The 24366-nt window shown below is 42.4% G+C and overlaps 1 protein-coding gene across 3 annotated transcripts in view; it reads left to right on the top strand.

Annotated features, from left to right (window-relative positions):
* Positions 1 to 24366, top strand: part of NGEF (neuronal guanine nucleotide exchange factor) — a 100791-nt gene that overhangs the window by 48170 nt on the left and 28255 nt on the right. For all 3 annotated transcript variants that reach the window (XM_075004511.1, XM_075004510.1, XM_075004512.1), the window contains one exon: positions 14309 to 14583. In XM_075004511.1, the coding sequence (XP_074860612.1) occupies positions 14309 to 14583 (275 nt within the window). The remainder of the gene's footprint in view (positions 1 to 14308; positions 14584 to 24366) is intronic.

Here is a 24366-nt window from a genome sequence, read left to right as displayed (position 1 = left end):
TTAGTATTTGGCTTACAGTAGCACCCAGAGGCACCAGTCAGAGTCAGCACCTCTTTCTGCTGGGGCTGAACAAACGTACAGAAAGAGAGACAGTCCCTGCCTTAAAGAGGTTATAAACGAAAGATCTGAACCTCTAATCTGATTCATGTCGACTGATCGTTGCACCCTACGTGAAACCACAATGTTTTTGTGTGCGTCCACTCCATTTGCAGGATTGGGGCCTGGTTAGGGAGCAAATGCAACGCAGGTGGAGTATGGACCTACGTTCCCTCTGAACTGTATGGCCATGTAACATCCTTTTAAGTCCTGCACACTACCTACTAAACCCTGCACAGATGCCTCTCCCCAAGCCCTGGAGCTTCTGCAGCTGGAAGGAGAGGGAGCCCTCTGCCATGGCTGGGAAAGGGGAGCCCTCTCTGCCAGTTCCAGAGTCAAACTGCAATGGCTGGAGAGGAGGCACTCATTCCCTGGCCCTCTGCCCAGCCAAGCTTGGAGCTGCCTTAGCTGGAGGACAGGGGTTAATCCTCTCTCCCTGGGTAATCCTATACCCCAAATCCTTCAGCCTCAGCCTCGGACACAGCCCACATCTGAATCCTTGGCCCTACCCCCACTGTACATGTGCAGAATGACTTGTTATGTGATACATCGCTTTCATGTTGGTGCCCAGAACAGATGTCATTCTGCACATGGGCATAAAAACAAGAGTGAACACTGGTGTGGACAGAAGGAGGAAGGCAAATACAAGATTGCATACATGCAGAGTGTACAAGCCACGGTGTGTAAGCCTTATGCTGGTTTTATAGTTAAAATGTGGCTCACACAGTCTCATGCAGCTTGGGGCTTCTGCCCTGCAGCAAGGTAGTGGGGCTGGGGGTTCTAACAGAGGCAACTAGTGCCTGATGGGAGAAACACAAATTTAAAGTCTTGCCTCCTCCGACATTTTGCCCATGCCCCCTACTATGCTCCGCCTTTGACCTGAGTGGCTGTCTCTGCAGCTCTCTGCTGTTTGCCAGTACTCCTTCCCAACTCCAGAGGCTGCTGTGCAGGGAGGGGTTCCAGCCATGTGACCAAGTGGGACCATCAAATTCTGACAAAAATCTGGGGAGGCTATATGCCCTCCCTCCCAGTGTCACCTCTGGCTTCTGCCTAGCTGGGAGATGGATCTCCTGCAGGTGGTGGGTCTCCAAACCTGCAATGTGTACATTTTGAGTGTTGGGTCTGAAATGCTGAGACACACACACACACGCCCAGCTGGTGCCACAGGCTTGAATCCCAAGTCCAGACAGGTGCATCCTGCAGGGCTGAAGTTCCAAGACCACCCCCTCCCTACAGAGCAGACTCTCTTAACCCCACTCCTCCACTGCAGGGCTCAAGGCCCAACAGGTGTGCCCACCTCTTGCACTTTTGAAGATTGTTGTATGGTGCTCAGAGGGTCAGCAAACTTGGCCACCCTGGCATATATTTTTAGCTGAATGAATAATTTGGAGACTTGGACTTTTATATTTGCTCGGCATTTTAAATAAACGCACATTATATTAAGGAATCACTATCCGACCTCTTGCCCAGCACATACAACTTTATTCTGAAAAAACTCAAATATTATCAGAGCATTAGATTGTCAATTGTTAGATGAGAAACAATGAATGTATGTATCTCCATCTCTTTATAAGGTTATAGTTCCTGAAATGTAGCTAACGAAAATACATAGAGCATAATGCAAAACTCCAGAGGTAAGAGTTAAGGTTGTTAGGTTTTGATAAAATGCACGTATTTGTATTTGAAGAATAATATATGTGGTCAGCGTAAAATATATAGTGTATTTAGCTGTTGATCTCCTTGTCTTTAGTTGCTTGAGTTTTGTAAATTGTGTGGTAGATAATTTAACTGTTGTCACTTAGTTCTAACTGGTTTCATAAGTCATTTTTTGTCTTTAATTATGGAGTAGCTGATAGCTTCACTACAGTTAAGGCTACATAGCTAAGTTCATTTATAAAGCTTAATTTAACATCTTGTCTAAAATTCACCCAAATAAAAAGATTAATATTGCCAGGCCAATGGAAATCTACAAGCCTCATTGAAAAACTTGTGTGTTTATACAAATCAGTCTTATTGTCATATTCCATTTGACACAAGTCTGTACTGGTGATGTATGTATGAAAGGATAAAGGTGCATTCTGATTTTCTTGTGGTGTCTATGTAGGGCAGAGTTAAGATTGTTGGTTTCTTGTGTGGGGAGTGCTAACTAACTAGTTTTCTCAGAGTTGGTGGAGGGACAGGGTTTGGGCTTTTTTTTTTTTTTAAAGAAATACATGGTGGCAAGTGTAACTGAGCATTTCCTAGTTTGCTAATGTTTTGAGTTTTGGAATTCCATGTTTCAGAGGCATGAAAAGAGATGGTGGCTCTACTAGACAGCAGCAGCCGCTTTAGCTCCACTTTAACAAAGCTTTGTTATGTGGGAATTCAGCATAATGTTCAAATAGTGATGCTCAAGATTATGTTAAACAACCCAGGCAGCCTGGAAGAAGTGCTCCAGGACATCCAAAGGAGGGAGAGGAGAGAAGCTTGTAAAGGGCTATAATAGGAAATTAGGACTAGGTGTTTCCTGAGGTCCCTTCCAGCTCTATGATTCTAAATTAGCTAGAGATTCTGATGCAAGCAAAAACCTACAGTTGAGAGTGGAGAGGCTTGGACCAGTGAGGACATTTACCAGGAGCAGAAGTCTGCAGTTAGGTGTAGTATTATTGATGAGGAGAGGCTGAGCTTTGGCGTATGCTATGGGAAGCTTGGACCATGGAAGAAATGGAAGGCTTGAGTAAGCTAGATGCCAGAAGAAGTTAGATAATTATCTAACAAAACAGCTAAATTTTAGGCATAATTTAGGAATGCAGTGAACAATTTTAAATTTACCTACATGCTATCTGATCTGTTGTCTCCTTCCTGCTGCGTTCCTATTAATTTCCCAAGGCAGATGTGCTATTATAGTCTTAATTTAGTGGCAGTGTGTTAATGAAAGGCTTGATAAAGATGCAAGAACAACCAGAGCCACCAAAACAACCAAATTGCTAGATGTCTATCTAAATACTTACAAGGCCCTCATCCCCTTAGTATCTGAGGATCACAATCATTAATTGATTTTATTTTCACCACACCTCTGTGGAGTAAAAGTAGTCTTACATTTTTACAGGTGGGGAACTGAGGCACAGGGTAGATTAAGTTATGTGTGCAGGGTACTACAGGGAGTCTGTGGCTGAGCCATGAACCCAGTGGGATTCCCAAAGTCCAGTCCAGTGCTTTAGCCAGTGAACCATCCTTCCTACATTGCTACCAGAAATCCTGCTCCCAGAAAACTAAAAATCTGTGCACACTGTGTAATGTATTTGCCTACACCCATGTAGTGCTCTTTAGAGAAAGATTGGCATCAGTAATACAACAATGTACAAGGGTCAGCTGCAGTAGGATTATTCCTATATTCCCATTAGTGGGCTTTTTCTTTTATAGGCATAGAAGAGGATGAGTTCCTTGTCCATGGGAGTTTACAGTCTAAATTAAATAAATAACACAAGTTAAATTGACAGCATTGTGGTCAAGGAGGAAAGGAAGCAGTAATAAGTGGAAAGAGATATTATGAGCTGAGTCTTTGAGAATAATCCCCTGTTGTAGAACCTTGCAGTCTGATCTAGACCTGACTGCTAAGCTTGGGTTCAGGCTGAGTCTGAAAACAACTGGACCCTCATGGGCTTGGGTCATATTGGCTGAGTCTACACTTGCCCCCTTCTTTGAAGGGGTCATGGTAATCAAGGTGATGGGAGATCACTAACGAAGTGCTGCATTGCATATGCAGCATTTCATTTGGCAGATTCTCCCCTGTGGCAACTTCAAAGTGTCAAAATTTTGGGGAGTAAAGGCACTTCGAAATAGTGCTGGGGAGAATTTGCCTACACAGCATGCTGGCACTTCAAAGTTGCCACGGGGGAGAATTTGCCTAATGAAGTGCTGCATATGCATTGCAGCACTTCATTAGTAATCTTCACAGAATCACAGAATCATAGGGCTGGAAGGGACATCAGGAGGTCATCTAGTCCAGCCCCCTGCTTCAAGTAGGATCAACCCCTACTAAGTCATCCCAGCCAGGACCTTGTCCAGCCGGGACTTAAAAACCTCAAGGGATGGAGAATCCACCACCTCTCTAGGCAATGCATTCCAATGCTTTACCACCCGCCTGGTGAAGTAGTTTTTCCTAATATCTAACCTACACCTTTCCCTCTTCAACTTCTGACCATTACTCCTTGTTCTGCCATCTGACACCACTGAGAACAGTTTCTCACCCTCCTTTTTAGAGCTCCCCTTCAGGAAGTTGAAGGCTGCTATTAAATCACCTCTAAGTGTTCTCTTCTGTAAACTAAACAAGCCCAAATCCCTCAGCCTATCCTCGTAGGTCTTGTGCTCCAGACCCTTAATCATTTTTGTTGCCTGTTGCTGAACCTGCTCCAGCAAATCCACATCCTTTTTACACTGGGGGGCCAAAAACTGGACACGATATTCCAGATGTGGCCTCACCAGTGCCAAATAAAGAGGAATAACTACTTCTCTAGATCTGCTCGAAATTCTCCTCCTAATGCACCCTAGTATGCCATTAGCTTTCTTGGCTACAAGGGCACACTGTTTACTCATATCCAGACTTTCATCCACCATAACCCCTAGGTCCCTTTCCACTGTACTGCTGCTGAGCCAGTTGGTCCCCAGCCTGTAACAATGTTTGGGATTCTTCCGCCCCAGGTGCAGGACTCTACACTTCTCCTTATTGAACCGCATCAGATTTATTTTGGCCCAGTCCTCCAATTTATCCAGGTCCCTCTGGATTCTCTCTCTACCCTCCAACGTATCTACCTCTCCCCCTAGTTTTGTGTCATCTGCAAACTTGCTGAGGGTGCAACCCAGTCCCTCATCCAGGTCATTAATAAAGATGTTGAATAACACTGGCCCCAGAACCGAGCCTTGCAGCACTCTGCCTGAAACAGACCGCCATCCAGATATTGAGCCATTGACCACTACCCGTTGGGCCCAACCATCAAGCCAGCTTTCTATCCATCTTATAGTGCAAGGATCCAATCCGTATTTCCTTAACTTATGGACAAGAATGTTGTGGGAGACCGTATCAGAAGCCTTGCTGAAGTCAAGGTATATCGCATCCACTGACTTCCCCATGTCCACAGAGCTTGTTACCTCATCATAGAAGCTAATCAGATTGTTCAGGCAGGACTTGCCCCTGGTGAATCCATGTTGGCTACTTTTGATCACTTTCCCCTCTTCCAAGTGCTTCAAAATGGATTCCTTGAGGATTCCCTCCATTATTTTCTCAGGGATTGAGGTAAGGCTGATGGGTCTATAGTTCCCTGGATTGTCCTTCTTTCCTTTTTTAAAGATGGGCACTATGTTTGCCTTCTTCCAGTCATCCGGTATCTCCCCCGATCTCCAAAAGTCTTCAAGGATAATGGCCAAAGGTTCAGCAATGACCTGTGCCAATTCCCTCAGTACCCTGGGGTGCATTAAATCCAGACCCATGGACTTGAGCACATCTAGTTTTTCTAGATAGCTCAGAACTTGTTCCTTCCCCACAGATGGCTGCCCTCCACCTTCCCATACTGCATCATCTAGGACCGTCATGGGGAAATTGACTTTGTCCGTGAAGACTGAGGCAAAAAAAGCATTGAGTACTTCAGCTTTTCCTGCATCATCTGTCACTAGGTTGCCTTCCTCATCCAGTAATGGCCCCACACCTTCTCTGATAACCTGTTTATTGTTCACATGCCTGTAGAAACCCTTCTTGTTACTCTTCACATCCCTTGCCAGCTGCAGTTCTAATTGTGCTTTCACTTTCCTGATTACTGCCCGGTATTCTCCAGCCGTATGTTTATACTCTCCTTAGTCAACTGTCCACGTTTCCATTTCTTGTATGCATCCTTTTTGAATTTAAGCTGACTAAGGATTTCCCTGTTAAGCCAAGCATCACTCTGATTATCATGCCCCCTTCGAAGAAGGGGGCAAGTGTAGACATAGCCATTGTCTCTTATTCCTTCTCCTGCCTCACTGTGCTCAGTATGTGCTGTGGGGTGAATGTGCCAAGGAATTGCAGTGCTTATCATGTTCTGTACCAGCTATGGACTGGTCGTAGAGCTTGATTATGCACACCAGCTGCATTCATTATAAGAGCCTTTAAAGCTCTACCAGATATGGCTGAGGGTCATTTTAAATCAAGTATTTTATGCACAGTGCCACCTAATGCCAGAATAGTTTAGCATTACATTACATCTGCCCCTTTACATTTTACATTCCTACTATTTAAAGCAGGCTGGCTGACCTGGAGGCACAGGGAGCAGTCACCCACTGGCCCAGTGTTTCAAAGGGGCCTGGAGCTCTGGCCACCACTGCTACTTTGGCAGTGGTGGAGGCTGGAGCTTCAGGTCCCTTTGAAGTGCCTGGGCAGCGCTGCTCCATATGCACATAGCTGTAGGGGGAAGGCCAGCGCCACAGTGTGGGCAGAGTTAAGGGCTGACTGCCAGTGGCCCTGCCCCTACTGTTCTTGTCCATGCCCCTTCTACCTTTGGCACCACCCCTTCTAGGGTGCAGAGCCAGGCCTCCCTCCAACCTTGCCCTGGGAACCATGCTGGCTGTTGGTCCTGCTGATTTAAAGTACTAGAAGATTTACCTTGTGTTGATTGGGTCCTTAACTCTATTAATTTTTGATTTTTGGAAAATAGAATGAAAATATATGTGCTTCATTTAATCATTGCTCTGCAGTAGTGCTGTGGATGAGGGGGTTCAGTATGCAGGCTGTCCTCGAAGACTGTTTCAGACATCTCTCACAGAAGCTGAAGCATGTCTCCATGGCCACCACTGCAGCTCCAGCAGGCACATGTCCCCCAGCTGAGAGTCCAGGTTCATCTGTACCCTGCCAGCCAGAATGAAAAATTCAGTAAACTATGCACTTTCCCCTAGCTCCCCGACGAAGGGGAACAACCAGCAATGTCCCTGTATGAATTGGTGGGGAAGGAGAGCTGCAGCCATCTGTGCCCTCTTTAACAGGTGCCTGGGGATTTGGAGGCTCAGGGCTGAGGCAGTCCCAAACCGGGAGGTGGTGGGGGGGGTGGAAGGAGGGTGCAGCCTGCTAGCTCCTGTCACCTGCCTGGTGCTTGTCTCTTTTCTGTATGCTTTTATGAGAAGCGATCCCATTCCAGCCATATCGTGTTCTCCTGACACAACCAAACCCTTAACTCACTCTAAGTTGTAAGAGGAAGCTGTGTACAAACTTTAATGGTCCTCCTAGCTCTTATCATTTAGGAGGAGCTCTTGGACAGACCGATGGACAAACTCTCTCAAATATACAGTAGATTTATTACAGTGTCACACTGCCTTTGAAGTTTCTTATTTCTGTATAACTGAAAAAACAATCCATGATGGCTAGGTAGTGGTGTCCTCTGAATTTGCGTAAATCTACAGCTACTCTCTTCCAAGGTCTGCCTGATGGTGGTGGTGTTATTTAAGATTTTTGTGTTTGTTTATAAGTTCTAAAATGTTCATATCTTGATACTTTATTTCTTTGCTGATGCTGGGCCACCACACTGGCCTGTTCGTGGCATTTAATTAATTTTGATGGGTGAGGCTTAGAATTTCTCCTCTCATTTTGTTTGGAGTGATCATGCAATTGCTTCATTCATGAGTCTATGTGATTTGCTAAATTGCCCATGATCCACAAGGTAGATCTTGCATCACCTCCTTAGTTTCCTTTAGATACTTGTGTCAGTTGCCCCTGATATAACTTAGAACTTCCTAAAGTTGTGTGTCTGTTGAGGTTGATATCTGTAGCAGGAATAGTCTCTTTTTGACATTTGTTTGTATGTGTCCACAGCATCCACATACACTTTCATATCATCTTTGACTTTATGGTTTGTTTAGTATGGATCCCAGCATCACACTCGTATCTACTGCTACCCAGAAACATTTTTAGTCTTTGATTTAACTTATATCTATCTTAACATAGACACTGGCATCTCAGTGGTGGTTGGTCCATTGATAAGCCACTGTTGGTCTGTTATCATGGTAAATGAATCCGGTCCATGCAGATAGCTGCAAAAGTTCCTATATGATTGCTTTTCAGTCTGTGCATATCATTGTTCAGATTCTGTCAGAGTGCATGAGCAAAATTTATCTGGTGCCCACTCTGAGCCTTGTTGTAACAGTGCACCTGCAATGCCATAGCTACTTGCATTTGCACTGCTCTGTGTGTTTGTGCTTGTCGTAGTACTTGAGAACTGGTGCTGTTGAGGCAAATTTTTTACCTTTTTGAAGGCAATTTCTTCATTTGGTCCCCATAGGCAAGGTGTGTGAAACTTTCACAATCCATTCAGTGATTTTGTCACTGTAGAAAAGTCTTCTAATATCAACCAATATAATTTACTATCCCTAGTGTACATCTCAATTCTGGTACATTGGTTGGTCCATTCAATTCTTGAATTGTTTTTACTTTCTCTGGGCTAAGATTGAGTCCATCTTTCTTCATCCCCGAAACTTGATTTAGGATATACAGAAAATGCATTTTTCCTGGGTCAGCTTCAGTTTAGACTGACTGCCTAGGCATAGGACGTCACTAAAGGTTTTGTTGTGTTTTTGAAACCTGCAATTCCATTTGTGTTCATTAATGGTTCTGTCATTTTTCTTTGGAAAAATTCAAGTGCACTGATAATCCCAAAAGGAATCTTTGAAAACAAAATTTCCCAAAGGGTATGATAAATGTAGGCAGTTTAGCATTTTCTTTGACTAAAGCAAATTGCCAGAATCCACTTGAGGCATTAAGCTTTGAGAATATTGTACCTCCTTTCATTTTCAGGAGAAAGCCATCCAGAGTTGGAACTGCTTTATTAAGTTCTTTAAGATACATATATATTCACATTTTTCTTTATAAGTGGTACCATTGTGGCGCACCGTGCTGTTGCTCAGAGATTTTCTCAATTAGTGTATGCCAATTTTCCACTTCATGAAGTAATGGATAAAAATCCTACGAGGAGTGCGTGCACAATATCGTTCAGCATTGCCCCACATTTATTTGTACCAGATCTCCCTTCAAAAGCCCAATATCACCAAACATTCTTCTGAGTTTTTCCGCTTTTCTCACTTAACCCATCATGACTGACACACTATGGCTGAGAAGGGTGTTGGTTTGTAAACCTTTGATTATATACACTAGAATGCATAGCTTTGTTTTTTGTAACTGTTTCTTTGATGAACTGGTTTGTGATTATGAATACATCCATGACTACTTGGAGCTGTGAGTGTTTTCAGCCCTAGGAAGGATTAAATGTGATTGTCAATCCCTTGTCAAGTATCTTGTTATGACTATTCAGTGTCACTCTCCAGGGAGGTTCTGTGTCCTCACTGGCAATAGAGCCTTGAAAAAATGGCTCTTAATTCTCTCTAATAGAAGTCAACTCCCAGACTGCTTTGGTGCAACAAACAGATGCAAAATGTGGCCTTTTTCATGTATTTGTTACCCAGTGTGCCTCTAGCTGGATGTACATCATCTCTTGGGTATGACTTTTTCCACATCTTGTGTTTGTAGTCTGGAATTTGTGTTTTTAGCATTGGAGTTTTCTCTCCTTGCTTCAGGGGTATAATAACTAAACACTCAAGTGACTGTTCACAGTTACTAAGCTAGTTTCAGATTTTTCAGTTTGCTCCTGTCTTTTCTTCTGTTTGACCAATTCTGACTGCTATGCCATCTATATAGCTGTGCCTGGGGTTACAACTCTCATCAGTTATGACTGCCGTGAGTCAGCAGCAGTAGTGTCTGGAGCCACAAATGATTCCTTAAAGAGCCACAGGTTGCCGACCCGTGACTGCAGAATCCTTTTTTCCCACTTCATTGAACCACAGGGTTCCACAGAACACCATTTAGGAAACACTGCCTGAGCAGTTCTGCTCTTCTTGGTGGATTTTGTCATGAGCCTCAGAGACACACCATACCCCTTCCACTGACTTGGGTCTTACCAGAGGCAAGGATCTCCATTTACTGAGCCCCTCTCATCATAATAGAGTCCTAAGAGCAGGAGCAAGATGCGTTCAGAAGGTTCTGATGCCCCTGTCCTTCCACTAGGGCAGCTCTCCCAGGGAAGGGTAGGGGAAGCCCAGGTCCACCCACTACTCTGGGTTCTGGCCCAGGGACCCTAGATGTGAGGCAGCTGATGGGGTTTTTCCTCCTGTCCCAAACACAGCAGCCTCTCTCTGAGCCACTTCTCCTACCACTTCCCTTTGCACTTTTCCCTTGTACCTGTCTGAGCCAAATCTCACTTTCAAAACTTCAGTCCTCCAGCTTCTTCTCCTGCCTCCTTCTATATCTCTTTTCCCTTTGCTCACTTCCTGGGGGAAGCCTTTATAGTAAGCCAGGAAACCTTAACTGGCAGCAGGTGTCTGATTAGCTTTTTCTGCTGCAGACTGATTCTTAACCAGCCTCAGCTGCCTGCCTTGGCTTCTGGGCTATGCTCTGTGAGCCTAAGTGGGGAGCAAAAAGTCATGGACATAGCTCCCTGTATACTTGCCTTCCACCCGACTCTTGTAGCATGCTGCCTGTGGTCTGCCACAGTACCCTTCATTCATCCCCCTTATGTGTGTGCGTTGATACAATTTAATTCTGTCATCATGTACGATTTTCAGTTTGTAGTACAAATGGCTAAAAAAAGCAATATAAAAGCAGAGAAGGGTTGAAAATGACAATATATAAAACCTATGAATAGTAATGTAAAACACTACTTTAGCTATTTACATTAATGTAACAATAGTTCTGTGCTTCCATACTCCAACTCTAAGATTTGCATCGTTCAAACCAGCTAATACCCAGACAGCCATTGCTTAATAAAAATGTTGTAACAAGAAATACACATCTTCAGTGTAATCTTTATTCCCATATTCAGATCATAATTTATCTTTTCAACATCTTCTAAAAATCAGTTCCTTCCATTCCTTGTGTCTAAAATATGTCTCCATGCCATAATCATATTTTGCTTTAACTACCATTGCCTCCTGCTTGACATTCCTGATCTTCATTTTGCTTCCCTTCAGTCTGTTCCAAAGCACTGCAGATAAACTCTGTCTCCACCTGCTGCTCCCCTCACCTTCCATATCAAATTAATGCTTCCCATTCGTACCAGCAACACCCTTCCCAAGTCTGCCTTCCTACTCATCCACCTTTCTCCTCTCCATCATCTTCATGTTGTCATATTCTCTTTGTCTGGAACATCCTCTCCATTGCAGTGCTTCCCTCTACCTTCACATCCTTCTTTAAATGTATTTCTTGGCAGTCTTACCTAAGCTGACACTTCTAAGTTTATTGTGATGTTACAGACTTATTAGGAAAAAGCTCTGCGTCACCCTCTAACAACTTACTTATGGTCATCCAAGTCTATTTCTTTCTTACTTGGCCTCAGCTTTTGGACTGAAGGCGCCTCGAGAAAGGGATATTGTCTTTCTCTTTGGCAGATCTAATGAAAGGGCTCATATAGGGATTCTGTTAACAAAATAAGTATTTCATTATCTAGGGTTTGTCTGTGATAGACCCTTATTAAAGGGATTTGCTTCTAAGTATTTTTTAAACAATAAGTTGCACTTCCACAAAACAAAACCAAAATGGGTTTCCTTGCCCATAACTTTCAGGACAAGACCCATCAGCACAACTTCCTTACTTCTTTCCATGTGCCTCCTCTACTGTGGAAAGATACTGTGCAAAAATGGGTTTATATAAAAACACTGTGTTCCAGATACTGATATTTCCCATCCTTCCCTGGTCTTCTAAGGCTTGATCCTATACGTCAGTGAGCATTCTGGGCACCAGTGCAGCAGCGCATTTCAGCAAATGCTGAAATTTAACTACATGAAGAGTCTCAGTCAAGTCAGTGCTGATTCAGGAGGGTTTCCATCACAAGCTTTAAATGTTTTGTATATGCCATTACATGCCCTGTGGTAGGGGTGAGCAAACTATTGACAATTAATAGGTAACAACATATATGAAACCATGCAAGCATAGTAGATTGAGAATTATATAAGTAGCATTGTGATAAACGTCAAGGAAGTCTCTCTTCTACATTTATAGTGTAGGAAGCTAACAGAAAAGTATATGGTTTCCAAGGTACAGCTAATCCTATTGCTATTTTAATCCAATCTTGCATATCTTTCCAGAAAGAACAGCTTACCAGATAAACTCACAGAATGTGGTAATGTGTTTCTTAGGCACACAGTTTTCCTGTCCTAACTTTTGTATGTCTAGGGATTTAGGTTCAACACTAATTGGTACTGAGGTTCAAAAAATTTGAAATACCTGGTACACAAACTCCTGGCCTTTCTTTTACATGGTTATATACGAAAACTGTTTGTGAGATACAATATAATTTATATATTTTACCAGATAGATTTTAACCCTTATTCAATAAAACAGGATCAAATACTCATACAGTGGCTGACACCTGCATCCTTGTTCGTTTAATGATAACAACACTTCTAAGATTCAATATAAACCAAGGGAGATTTAAGTAAATGATGTGGAAGACTAACAGGAGGCTAGTGGGCGCCCCTGTGTTGTCAAATTCAGTCATTCCAAGCAGCTGGTTCTCTGGGTTGCACCAGATATGACTGTAAAGGGGTAGGGGGACAACTAGCAGCAGCCTTATGAGAAGTACTAGATCTTAAAAACTTGCGAGGTGAAAGATTTTTTTTTTAATTTTATTTTTTGTAAGAGGTAGACCTTAAAAATCAGAAAGTAGTTTTGCCTATTTCAGTGGAATTCCTACTACCTCACATTCTGAAGAAATTTTGTGAAAGTCATTTGGAACTTGAATGCACTCAGAACATATAAATGATAAGACCAAATACATTTATGCATTTTTTATGGCTCGGAATAGTTTTAAATGTAACTGATATTATTTCATTCAGTTGAGGATGTTTAGTTCAGTTTTCTCCATTAAGTTCTTCCTGTTCTGGTAGATATTCCTTGTGGCAAAACCCAGTGATTGGTATAGCTAAGGCCAGATCCATATTAGGAGGTAAAATAGAATTTTAGATATGCAAATTCAGCTACAAGAATTGCATAGCTGGAGTCTATAATCTGTAATCGTTTTTTTTCTGCCATCCACACAGTGGGTGGTCAACAGGAAAAACTCTTCTGTTAACTTCCCTTACACTTCACAACTTCCAGGAGTACGGGGGTTGAAAGCGGTGCCATGACAATTTGATTTACTGCATCCCCACTTGGTGTGCTGTATCAAACCCTGGAAGATCTTCCCATAAGTGGAGACATACCTGAGAATAAAACTCAGAAACCTTGTCTCCGATTGCCTGTTCTGAACACTAAATACAACTCACCCTTAAATGTGCATAAAACTGAGGATGAGATAGTAGATTACCAGATGCATTGAATTAAATAAATAAGTCTAAAAATATTGTCTGAAGAATTTTTTTTCCTAGTTGTAAGATCAGAAATGTAAATTGTAAGCACCCACTATTGTCAGACATGTCGTAGTTTAAATATAGTGAGGTGACTTGTAAGACTGGTGACCTGAACAAAATGGTTGCAGTCTTATTTATTTTTCTATGGCATTTGTCACAGTAGTATTCAAGCATCTCACAAACATTAAATAATTTATTCTCATTACACTTCTGTGAAGTTTTACAGAGAACAGGGAGATTAAGTGGTATGCTCAAATTCACCCAGGAAGTTAGTAGCAAAGCCAAGAACAGAACCCAGGTCTCCTGATACCTGGTTTATCCAGTGCTTTAATGACCTGAATACCTTCCTTCTCTAAGGACCTGTTTCTGTCCTCACTAAAATCAATGAAGCGCACGTCCTTGGTTTAATGGGGATTAGACTGGACCCTTAAAGTAAAACAGATTTATAGACTGCCACCTCCCTAGCAGATGTATAGATCCTTAGTAATACAGTAGCATTGTACAAAGGCACGAGAAGGAGCCTTTTCTTACAGACCTTTCTGAAAACTCCACTGAGAAATGAGACAGTTCAGTTTTCATCTATAGAAACTGATAATGAATTAATTGGATTCTGCATGTATTTCTACAGTTATGTAATTTTATTCTTTCCACTTTTGCATGAGACTGGAAAATCAACAAGTTTTTTTTTCTTTCACTCTGGAATGGATGTTTTCTACCTCTTTCCTTCAATGAACTAATGTAAAATATTCATTCCAAAATAAATCCATATTTGTTTCCATATTTTGTTCAATAATACCCCTCTAATCATCATGTTGGTTTCTAGGACTCTTGTATCAGGAATATCGAGATAAATCTACACGTCAGGAGATTGAAACCAGGCGGCTGCAGGATTCACAGACAGATCCTGAGGAGTGCTCAGCCAGTGAGGAGACTTCATCAGAGGCAGAATCCACAAATACTGCAGAAAACAGGACCCTTCCCCAAATCAGCTTGCTCAGGAACCCCACCTCCAGGTTTAACTTGTGGCAGGATCTTCCAGAGATCAGGAGCAGCGGTGTCCTGAATATTCTTCAGCCAGATGAGATCAAACTGCAGGAGGTATGAGAGGGAGCAAAAGCTTCTGTTGGATTTTTGCTTAGTCAGTGCGGCTAGAGTCACTTAAGACAAAACAAATGTTGTTATTCAAAAATAAGGAAGTTCTGTTGCAGCCACTGACAAATTGTAGTTTATTGAATACCGCTATATGTAATAGACTGTGGGGTAGCCATGTTAGTCTGTAGCTTCACAAGCAGTCCTGTTAACATCTTAAAGACTAACACATTTATTGATTATGTAATGAGCTCTTACGGGTAAGACCCTCCAATCTGTGGAAGTGGGTGCTGTAGGACTGCTCTATACATAATGTTAATGAACTTCACTTTCTAAAGAAAACAAAAAAGCATCGTGTAGCACTTAAAGACTAACATAATAATTCATTAGGTGATGAACTTTTGTGGGACAGACCTACTTCTTCAGACTTGGGAATCAGAATTTCGAGATCTGAAGAATAGTAACAGAGAGTAAGCCGTGCTAGTCTATACACTATCAAAACAAAAAGCAGTCAAGTAGCACTTTAAAGACTAGCAAAATAGTTTATTAAGTGAGCTTTCATGGGACAGACCCACTTCTTCAGATGGCTATGGTCTGAAGAAGTGGGTCTGTCCCATGAAAGCTCACCTAATAAACTATTTTGCTAGTCTTTAAAGTGCTACTTGACTGCTTTTTGTTCAGATCTGAAGAAGTGGGTCTGTCCCATGAAAGCTCATCACCTAATGAATTATTTTCTTAATCTCTGAAGTGATACATGACTGATTTTTCACTTTGTGAAGATACAGACTAACATGGCTATCTCTGAGAGATAAAGGAGTAATAAAGTACTAACTATAGTACCATCTTTCGCCCCCTCCAGGCAGGATTATCCTCTTCTGGCATCAGAGGTCGGAATCACACTTTCTGTCATTCCTAGGAAGAATTACATCATTTATTTAAAAAGAATTGAATTAAAAGGAATGACAGGGTTGGTCTCCAGCCCAAGTGGAGTAGCTTTATTTTGCAGTGTTGATACATTGCTCTGTAACAGAATGACAGTTGCAGTGTGCAAACTGGGTCAATAAGAATACATGAGCACTTTAACTGCACAAACTGTGGTATGTTATCTCTGGACATTTTTGTACTGTTAATTTATGTGTCAAATAATAAAATGAGTGAGTTGTTGAGTGTACACGCAGGGGTGGTGTACACATTGGTGAAACTGTTTATTTTGGTGTACTTACTCATGAGGCACCACTGTTGGTACTACCTTTCAGCAGCCCTAGGGGTCACTGTTATTGTCTTTGCACTCTGGGATATTTTTCCTCTCAAGCAAGTGAAGGGATTTAACGCCTTCATATTTTAGCCAGGACAGTGTACAGACACCCAAGCAGAAACACTTTGTATTATTACTCCTGGGGGAGTTGTGTGCCAAAAAGTTAAAATTCTTTGCACAATATTTTTAAATTCTGGAATATTCCTTGTATTTTATTTGTCAAAATGACCTAATATAGTCACCATTTTCAATTATTTTGATAATTTATTTCAGAATACCTGTTAACAAATATGTCCCTAACAACAGAGACAACAAAAAAGATTCAGGAAATGACTTTTGACTAATAGATTCCTGCCAGGCAAATTAATACAAAACTGTAATTTTAAACGAAAGTACTGAACAGTATTTCTATACATTTTGGGAGCAGAGCAAGAGTGATGGAGGAGTTGAGGAAGAAGGAAAAATGCGTATGCTTGGACTGAGGTTCAGATGTAACTAGGAGACAGACTCTAGAGTCTCTGGGCAAGGATAAAAGAAGTAAAAAATAAGGGTGATGTAATACAGTCTTCCAAAGCACAGGACTTGATGGCAACGGGGCACTTCAACTACCTAGACATCTGTCTGGAAAATAACACAGCAGGGCACAGATTATCCAAGAAGTTCTTGGAATGCATTGTAGACAATTTTTAGTTCCAGAAAGTGGAGAAAGCTACTAGAGGTGAGGCTGCTGGAGATTTGATTTTGACAAGTAGAGCAGAACTGTTTGAGACTTCGAAAATGGAAAGCAGCTTGGGTGAAAGCAAACATGAAATGATAGAGTTCATGATTCCAAGGGATGTAGGAGTTAGAACAGCAAAATAAAGAAATACAATTAATTTCAAAAAGGCAGGGTGTTGGTAGATTAGATCCCATGTGAAACAAGTCTGAGAGGAAAAACGTTTGAGGACTGTTGGCAGTTTTTCAAAGAGGCATTATTAAGGGTGCAAGAGCAAACTATTCCACTGTACAGGAAAGATAAAAATTGTGGCAAGAGCTCACCTTGGCTTAACCAGGAGATCTTGAATTATCTAAAAATAAAAACAATATGTTCTACAAAAAGTGCAAACTAGGTCAAATTACAAAGGATGAATAAAAAACACACAAGTATGTTGGGGCAGAGTTAGAGAGGTCAAGGCACAAAATTAACTAGAGACGTAAAAGGTGACAAAAACATTCTACAAACGCATTGGAAGCAAGAGGAAAACCAAAGACAGGGTAGGTTCATTATTCAATCAGAGTCATCCTTACCCATTCGCAGCTGCAGCTGCATAGAACACTCAAATACTTGGGGCACCACTGGGTCTTAATGTCCACCCATGTGCCTCTTCCTAACCTTGTTCTGTGGCGCTGCTTCCTCTGGGGCAGGGTGGTCACCCATGTAGAGACTAAGAGCCAAAATAGTTGTGGATAGCATATAAAGAGCCATGTGTTGTATATTTATTTTTATCTTTCTATACAGCTATTATATATCTATATAGAGAGTTAAAAATAAATATATAATATGTGGCTGAATGCCCTCCCCCTCCCCTAGAGCCAGACACTCCCAGTTCTCCACTCTAATCCAATCCCCTTTCCTTCCCCCAGAGCCAGACACCCCCATCCCCATTTCCCCTGCCTCCCTGCTCTAACTCAATGCCCATTGTGCTTGGGATTCACCAGAGCCACCACCACCACACGCTTCTCCCGCCAGGTGCTGGGGCGCGTGCACAGAGCAGTGGTAAGATGTCATGGAATTCAGCACCGAAAAGTAGCCACATTTCATTGATCAAAGAGCTGCATGTGGCTCAGCCACCCCTGCTCTGGAGCATGTCTAGTTATCTTTTCAGTTTAAAAGCCAGACCTATTAGCAGAAGAGCCTGTGAAAGAGCCATTTAAGTGGCAGTGAAACCATTTAATAGTCATGTACCCATCCCTGTCAATGTCTGAATTTACTGGGTTAGTCTATGAGACCTTAGTTTATAACAGGGATGGGGAACCTTTTTTGAGTCGGGAGTCCACTGACACACAGAAGAATCAGTTGTGGGCCACAAGCTACCAAGACCTGATGGAATGCATCCTGGAATACTTAAAGAGGTGACTGAGGAGATATCAGACCCATTAGCTAGTACAGTAAACCCTTGATATAGCAGACCCCGTTTTACTGTATATTGATAATAATGGACATCTGCTCTCCTCCCCCCAAAGAAAATAGGTTCACAGCAGTTGTGGGGTCTCTGGCCATGTCTGGGATTGCCACAGCTGTGAGGTCCCTGGCTGCGGCTGGGATCACTGCCACCACTGGGTCTCCCCCTGGGTCCCCATGGCTGGGATCACTGCAGCTGCGGGGTCCCTGGCCAGGGCTTCAACCGCTGCAGCTGCCAGATCCCTGGCCACAGCTGGGAGAGCTGGTCCCAGCAGGTCCCCACGTGGCTGGATTCTACTCTGTGCTGATTAGGCTTCAGTTGGAGTATTGTGTCCAGTTTGGGGCACCACATTTCAGGAAATGTGGACTAATTGAAAAAAGTCCAGAGAGGGGAAACAAAAGTGATTAAAGGTCTAGAAAAATGAGCAATGAGTGAAGATTGAAGGAATTGGGTTTGTTTAGTCTAGAAGAGAAAATACTGAGAGGGGACATAACGGTTGTCATAGAACATAGAAGTTTGGTACAAGGAGGAGGGAGAAAAATTATTCTCCTGAACCTCTGGTTGTAGGACAAGAAGCAATGGGCTTCATTTTTAGCAAGGGAGGCTTAGCTTGGATATTAGGAAAAAATTCCTAACGGTCAGGGTGGTAAACTACTGGAATAAATTACCTACCTAGGCTGCATCGACACTTGAAAGTTCTTTCAAAAGATTTTTCGAAAGAAGAGGGCTCTTTCAACAGATCCAACAGAGCACCTACACACAAAAAGCATTCTTTCGAAAGTAAATTGAAAGAATGGAGCACTCCTTTTGAAATTGCTCTTCCTTTCCCATTTCAGGAAGAGCATTTTTTTTGAAAGAGCAGTCCTCCTGGGGCCTGATTTTCTGATCCCCATCCCGTTCTTTTGAAAGAGCGGGGGCAGTATGGACACTATCTTTTGAAAGAGCAGATCATTCTTTTGATCCATTTTTTAATGTGTGGATGCACTCTTTTGAAAGAGATCTTCCGGAAGGGCTTCTTTCAAAAGATCTCTGTAGTGTAGACGTAGCCCTAGGGAGATTGTTGAATCTTCATGATTGGAGATGTTAAAAAGCAAGTTAGACAAACACCTGTTGGGATGGTCTTGATGTTGATTGGTCTTTCATGAGGGTGACACTGGACTTGATGGCTTCCAGTTCTATATTCCATATTCTGTTTCCTCTCAATCTCAACCTATGTGACACACCCCCAAACAACACAATAAATCCAAATCTTGCAGTCACTTCCCCCTGCCCCATATCATGTGCCACCTCCTTATGTTGTCTTTAGGCAGCATGCTTTGAGGAATGCAGCCTGTCTTCTTTCCTGTCCACTGATGAGTCCAGCTGCTGTAAGCCAGTGCTCTGTTCTGGTTCTACAGCAGCCCCTAGTGGGAGAAAGGAGTAATTGCTGCGCCTCTCTGGCAGAATGAATTTTCTGCAGAGAAAAAAATGTGTGGAGTACATGAATTCTGTGTGCAGTAATGCAGAATTCCCTCAGTAATATCTTATAACAATGAGATGTCTTTTGAAAAGAGTGAAGATTAGACACTGTTATTTGTTTGAGCATATGGGGTCTCAGCTGCCTTTGTTCAAAATCGCCGGGGTTGTTTTAGGTAGCTTTTGTAATAGAACAGATGGAGTAAGACATTTTGTTCACTCCAGCTATCACTTAAAGCAAAGAAGTCTTGACTAAAAGATATGATAGGAGTTAGTAATAACAAATAAAAGGAGAAATAGAATTCACTTTTTAAAAATATGAAATGCAAGACATTTTGGTAACAGGGAGGAAGAGCAGGAAGTGGTACTTCATGACACCAATTTTGACCTTGTGCACACTTCTAAAATATGGCAGAGGGCGTGTGTCACTTATTAAAATAGTACACCTATGACTCTGGATAAGCAAGACATCAAGAGGAAAGATGGATGAGGTAGCATTTTCCATCAGAAGTGAATACAAGAGAAGAAAAATACAAAATAATAGCAGGAGGAGTTGCTGCAAGATAACGTGGGCTAAAACATGGGAATGGGAAAAACAAAAGAAATTGTGATGGACATGTGTTATAGACCACAGTGGTCAGGAGGAAATGATAAAAAATGACTTACTCTTGGAACAAGTATCAGAAATGACTGAATCACCAATGGGTAGCTTTAATTATCCAGGCATCTGCTGAGCCTTAAGCACAGCAAAACATGAGTCATCAAGGGCATTCTTGAACTATATGGAAGATGATGCAAAAATTAGAAAAATAAACCAGAAGAGACATTACTTAGGTCTCATAGTGAACTGCCCTGGAGGAAGTGACAAAATGTGAATGTAATGGGGGAGGCCTTGGAACAAATGACCATAAATTAAGTTATTTGACTGTATTAGTATTCCTGTAAGTTAAAAACAAATTGTGTCACCAAGATATTAGTTTTTGAAAAGCGGCTTACACAAAATTAAGAACCTTTTTAATCAAAGTTTATTAAGTCAAAATTACATGCTGAATGTTGTTGGCATCTATCTTAAATGGGATTTTGTTGTCCGATTCATTTTTCTTCCTCTATCCTGTCCTCTCTTTCCCTTTCAATCTGTCCCTCATTCCCATCATAACTTCTTTTCAGTTTGGCTCCTTCCATCCACTGCAGCCTATTTTGATTTTCCCATACTAACTTCTTTTTCCTCAGCATTAGGACATTCCATGGTGCTGAATAGATCTCATCAGCACACTCTTTCCAAGCCAGAGTGTTTCATTAAGTTTTTGTAAGGAAGGTTTTTAGATCCAGGGCAGTGTTCTAATTTTTTTTTTATATCCATGTGTGGGATAAATTTTGGTATGTGCACCAAGGCATGTAAAGATGTTCATTCACCATTAGAAACACATGTTGCTGCTTGTGAGAGCTCTGCTTTTCAGCTGGGTGGCATTTGAATCTTTCCTGGACTGTCCAAGCCCTCTGCTTACAGGGAACACTGTTTCAAGGCTCTCCTGTAAGGTGGCATGAATGAGCAAGAGTAACTCTGACATTCTATAGCCTGGCGTAGTTAAGGCATCAGCCTACGTGTGTGAGACAATTTCAAGTCCCTGCTTTTCCTGAGTCAATGTGTTCTAGGATGAAGAACTGCTCTTAAGGGCTACGTCTACACGTGAAGCCAACATCGAAATAGGCTATTTCGATGAATAACGTCTACACGTCCTCCAGGGCTGGCAACGTCGATGTTCAACTTCGACGTTGCGCGGCACCACATCGAAATAGGCGCTGCGAGGGAACGTCTACACGCCAAAGTAGCACACATCGAAATAAGGGTGCCAGGCACAGCTGCAGACAGGGTCACAGGGCGGACTCAACAGCAAGCCGCTCCCTTAAAGGGCCCCTCCCAGACACACTTGCACTAAACAACACAAGATCCACAGAGCCGACAACTGGTTGCAGACCCTGTGCCTGCAGCATGGATCCCCAGCTGCCGCAGCAGCAGCCAGAAGCCCTGGGCTAAGGGCTGCTGCCCACGGTGACCATAGAGCCCCGCAGGGGCTGGAGAGAGAGCATCTCTCAACCCCTCAGCTGATGGCTGCCATGGCGGACCCCGCTATTTCGAAGTTGCGGGACGTGCAACGACTACACAGTCCCTACTTCGACGTTGAACGTCGAAGTAGGGCGCTATTCCTATCCCCTCATGGGGTTAGCGACTTCGACGTCTCGCCACCTAACGTTGAAGTTAACTTCGAAATAGCGCCCGACGCGTGTAGCCGTGACGGGCACTATTTCGAAGTTGGTGCCGCTACTTCGAAGTAGCGTGCACGTGTAGACATGGCTAAGGAGTGTGAGAATCAGTCCCCCTGACCTCCTCCAATTCCATATTTGTAAACACTTCCAAAAGGTTTTATTTTCATTCCAATGTTGAATTAAACAATTCAGACCTCCACAAGTTGCTACAAAATATTGTCCTCTGCACACATCTAGTACTGAGCTAACCTTTCTTCTTGCTTATCTGTTACAGAGAAGTCACTCTTATTCAGGGGAGATGAAAAATGTGGTTGTTTATTTCCTGTCTGTTGGATATACGTGTAAACTACTTCAAATCCACAACACAATCTTCACCAGTCTCAGCTGGAGATGTGCCCAGTAATCAGAGCTAGAATGTGAATTATTTCATAACTAATCTTCTGTTGTTGTTTGTTAATACCTTATTGTCTCATTTAAACATTAAACAGTGGGAAAATAAGCTTAACCCTAGGACTACTTACTTTTTTTCATTCTTCATTTCCTTCCCTGTAGCAACTCCTAATTTCCTTGTGGTCTTCACTTTTACTCCCTTTCTCATCCCATCTGCTAAAATCATAGGGTCATATGGTTAGAAGAGGCCTCAGGAGATAATTGAGTTCAACATCCCACTAAAAGCAGGACCAATCTCAACTAAATCATCCCAGCCAGGGCTTTGTCACACCACCAGGACTTAAAAACCTTTAGGAACAGAAATTTCTGCATCTCACTAGGTAACCCATTCCTGTGCTTCACGACTCTCCTACTGAAATAGTTTTTCCTGATAACCAGCCTAGACCTCCCCCACTGCAGCTGGAGACTACTGCTCCTTGTTCTATCATCTGTAACCTCTGAGAAAGGCCTCTTCATTGTCTTTGGAACCTCCTTTCAGTTAGTCAAAGGCTGCTGTCAAATCACCCTTCACTCTTCTGTTTCGTGTACTGAAGCCCAAATTGCTCAGTCATGTGCTCCAGCCCCATTTTTTTCTTCTCCACTAGACTCTCTCCAATGCATCCAAATCCTTTTTGTAATGGGGGGTCAGAAAGGGGTGTGTGTGTCAGAATTGGATGGAATTCTGCAGGTGTGGCCTCAACTGTGCCAAATAAAGGGGAATAATCACTTTGCTAGGTCTGCTGGCAGTGCTCCTACTAAATCACCCCAAAATGCCATTAGCTTTCTTGCCTACAAGGGCATAATTTGATCAGGAATAACATGGTTAATATCTCATTTCAAGTGTCATCATTAGTTAACATTCTATGAGATTGATAGAGTGGTGCAGTCTGCACATCTAAGCCATTGTTTCTTGCTTTCTGCAGACTCAGGAAGAAAACACTGAATCAGTTTATATTCGGTTTAAGCTTTAAGTAGTTTTCTTTGTAACTCTGAAGAATCAGATATGCCATGAAGCCACATACATACATTAAATGGGTTGGATGTTTAGGACCACTGATCTACTGGATGCCTGGTCAATGCTTTACAGAAGAGAAGAGTGAAGGAGCCACATGATGCACTAAGTGGAATCTACCATTCTTCTTTTCTTAGTCCCTGCTCCATCATGATCTAGCACTGGATTTGGGGTGTCAACAGTGGGATTGGTATTTTGTTGTTCAGGAATTTAGAAGATGGTTTTTACTTCAGCAAGGTGATTCCTGGAAAATTCCTAACGTTCCGTTATGAATCCTTATGGAGGTTTGCCTCATTTATTTTTCAAGGAAAGTCCAAAAAGTTATGTGGGATAGTTTAGGATTATTGGCTAGAAAATCTTTTTCAGTGAAATGGGAGAGCTTTTCATCCAAACTAAACTATTAATTTGCTTATCTTCTTTATAAAAGTCACATTCCCTGCCAAGATTTTGCACCTTGGGCTCTTGGTTTCTATTCTCCCTTGCCCCCAGATTATTTATGGATTTACGCCAATAGAGAATGGGATATGTCTTCCCAATGCTTGTCAAACAGGATTAAAATCTATACATAAGTGAGCTGTGCTCTAGTAGGTATGCCACAGCAATGTTCCCTGTAGTCTTTTTCATTCATGTGCAAATTTTTTTCCACCCATGTGCAGAATAAATGTTTGTGCACAAGGCATCTGTGAATATGCACCACCAGTAGAAACAAAAAAAAACCTAGTGGTAGGCATTCTGATCATCAGCTGGGCAGCATTTGAATCTCAGTTGAGCAGCCACAGAAGAGCACAGCTTACAGGAAACACTGATCTACAACCTGAAAGTATCATGGTGCATTTCAGTGAGTCCAAGGTAGCCTCTTGTGCAGTTATAAATATACATGAAACTGCTGGTAGGAGATCACTCCATACTTTTCCTCAAACATCATTTGCTGTCTCAGGATCTCATGCCCAGAGTTTCAGGATCTGAAGCTTTTTTCAAGAGTTTCAAGTTCCCAACAAGAGCAGTCAAACCCCAGGGTCACAGCAAGGGCAAACCTGAAGCTCAGAGTAGCAGAGATGTTTGTAGTCAGATTGAGGCCAGCGTTAATAGAAATGATCGGAGTGCGAGTGAGAGTTCAGGATGTGAAATCCAAATCAAGTTGAGGTCAATCCAGGAATTCAAGGGCAAGGAACCAGAATGGTCATGACAGCTACAGAAGATTAATACTGTCACCT

This window comes from Carettochelys insculpta, chromosome 10, assembly GCF_033958435.1.
Source record: "Carettochelys insculpta isolate YL-2023 chromosome 10, ASM3395843v1, whole genome shotgun sequence".
In the NCBI taxonomy this organism is placed as follows: domain Eukaryota; kingdom Metazoa; phylum Chordata; order Testudines; family Carettochelyidae; genus Carettochelys; species Carettochelys insculpta.
Note: the sequence above shows the minus strand (reverse complement) of the source record. Positions and strands in the feature narration are given on the sequence as shown.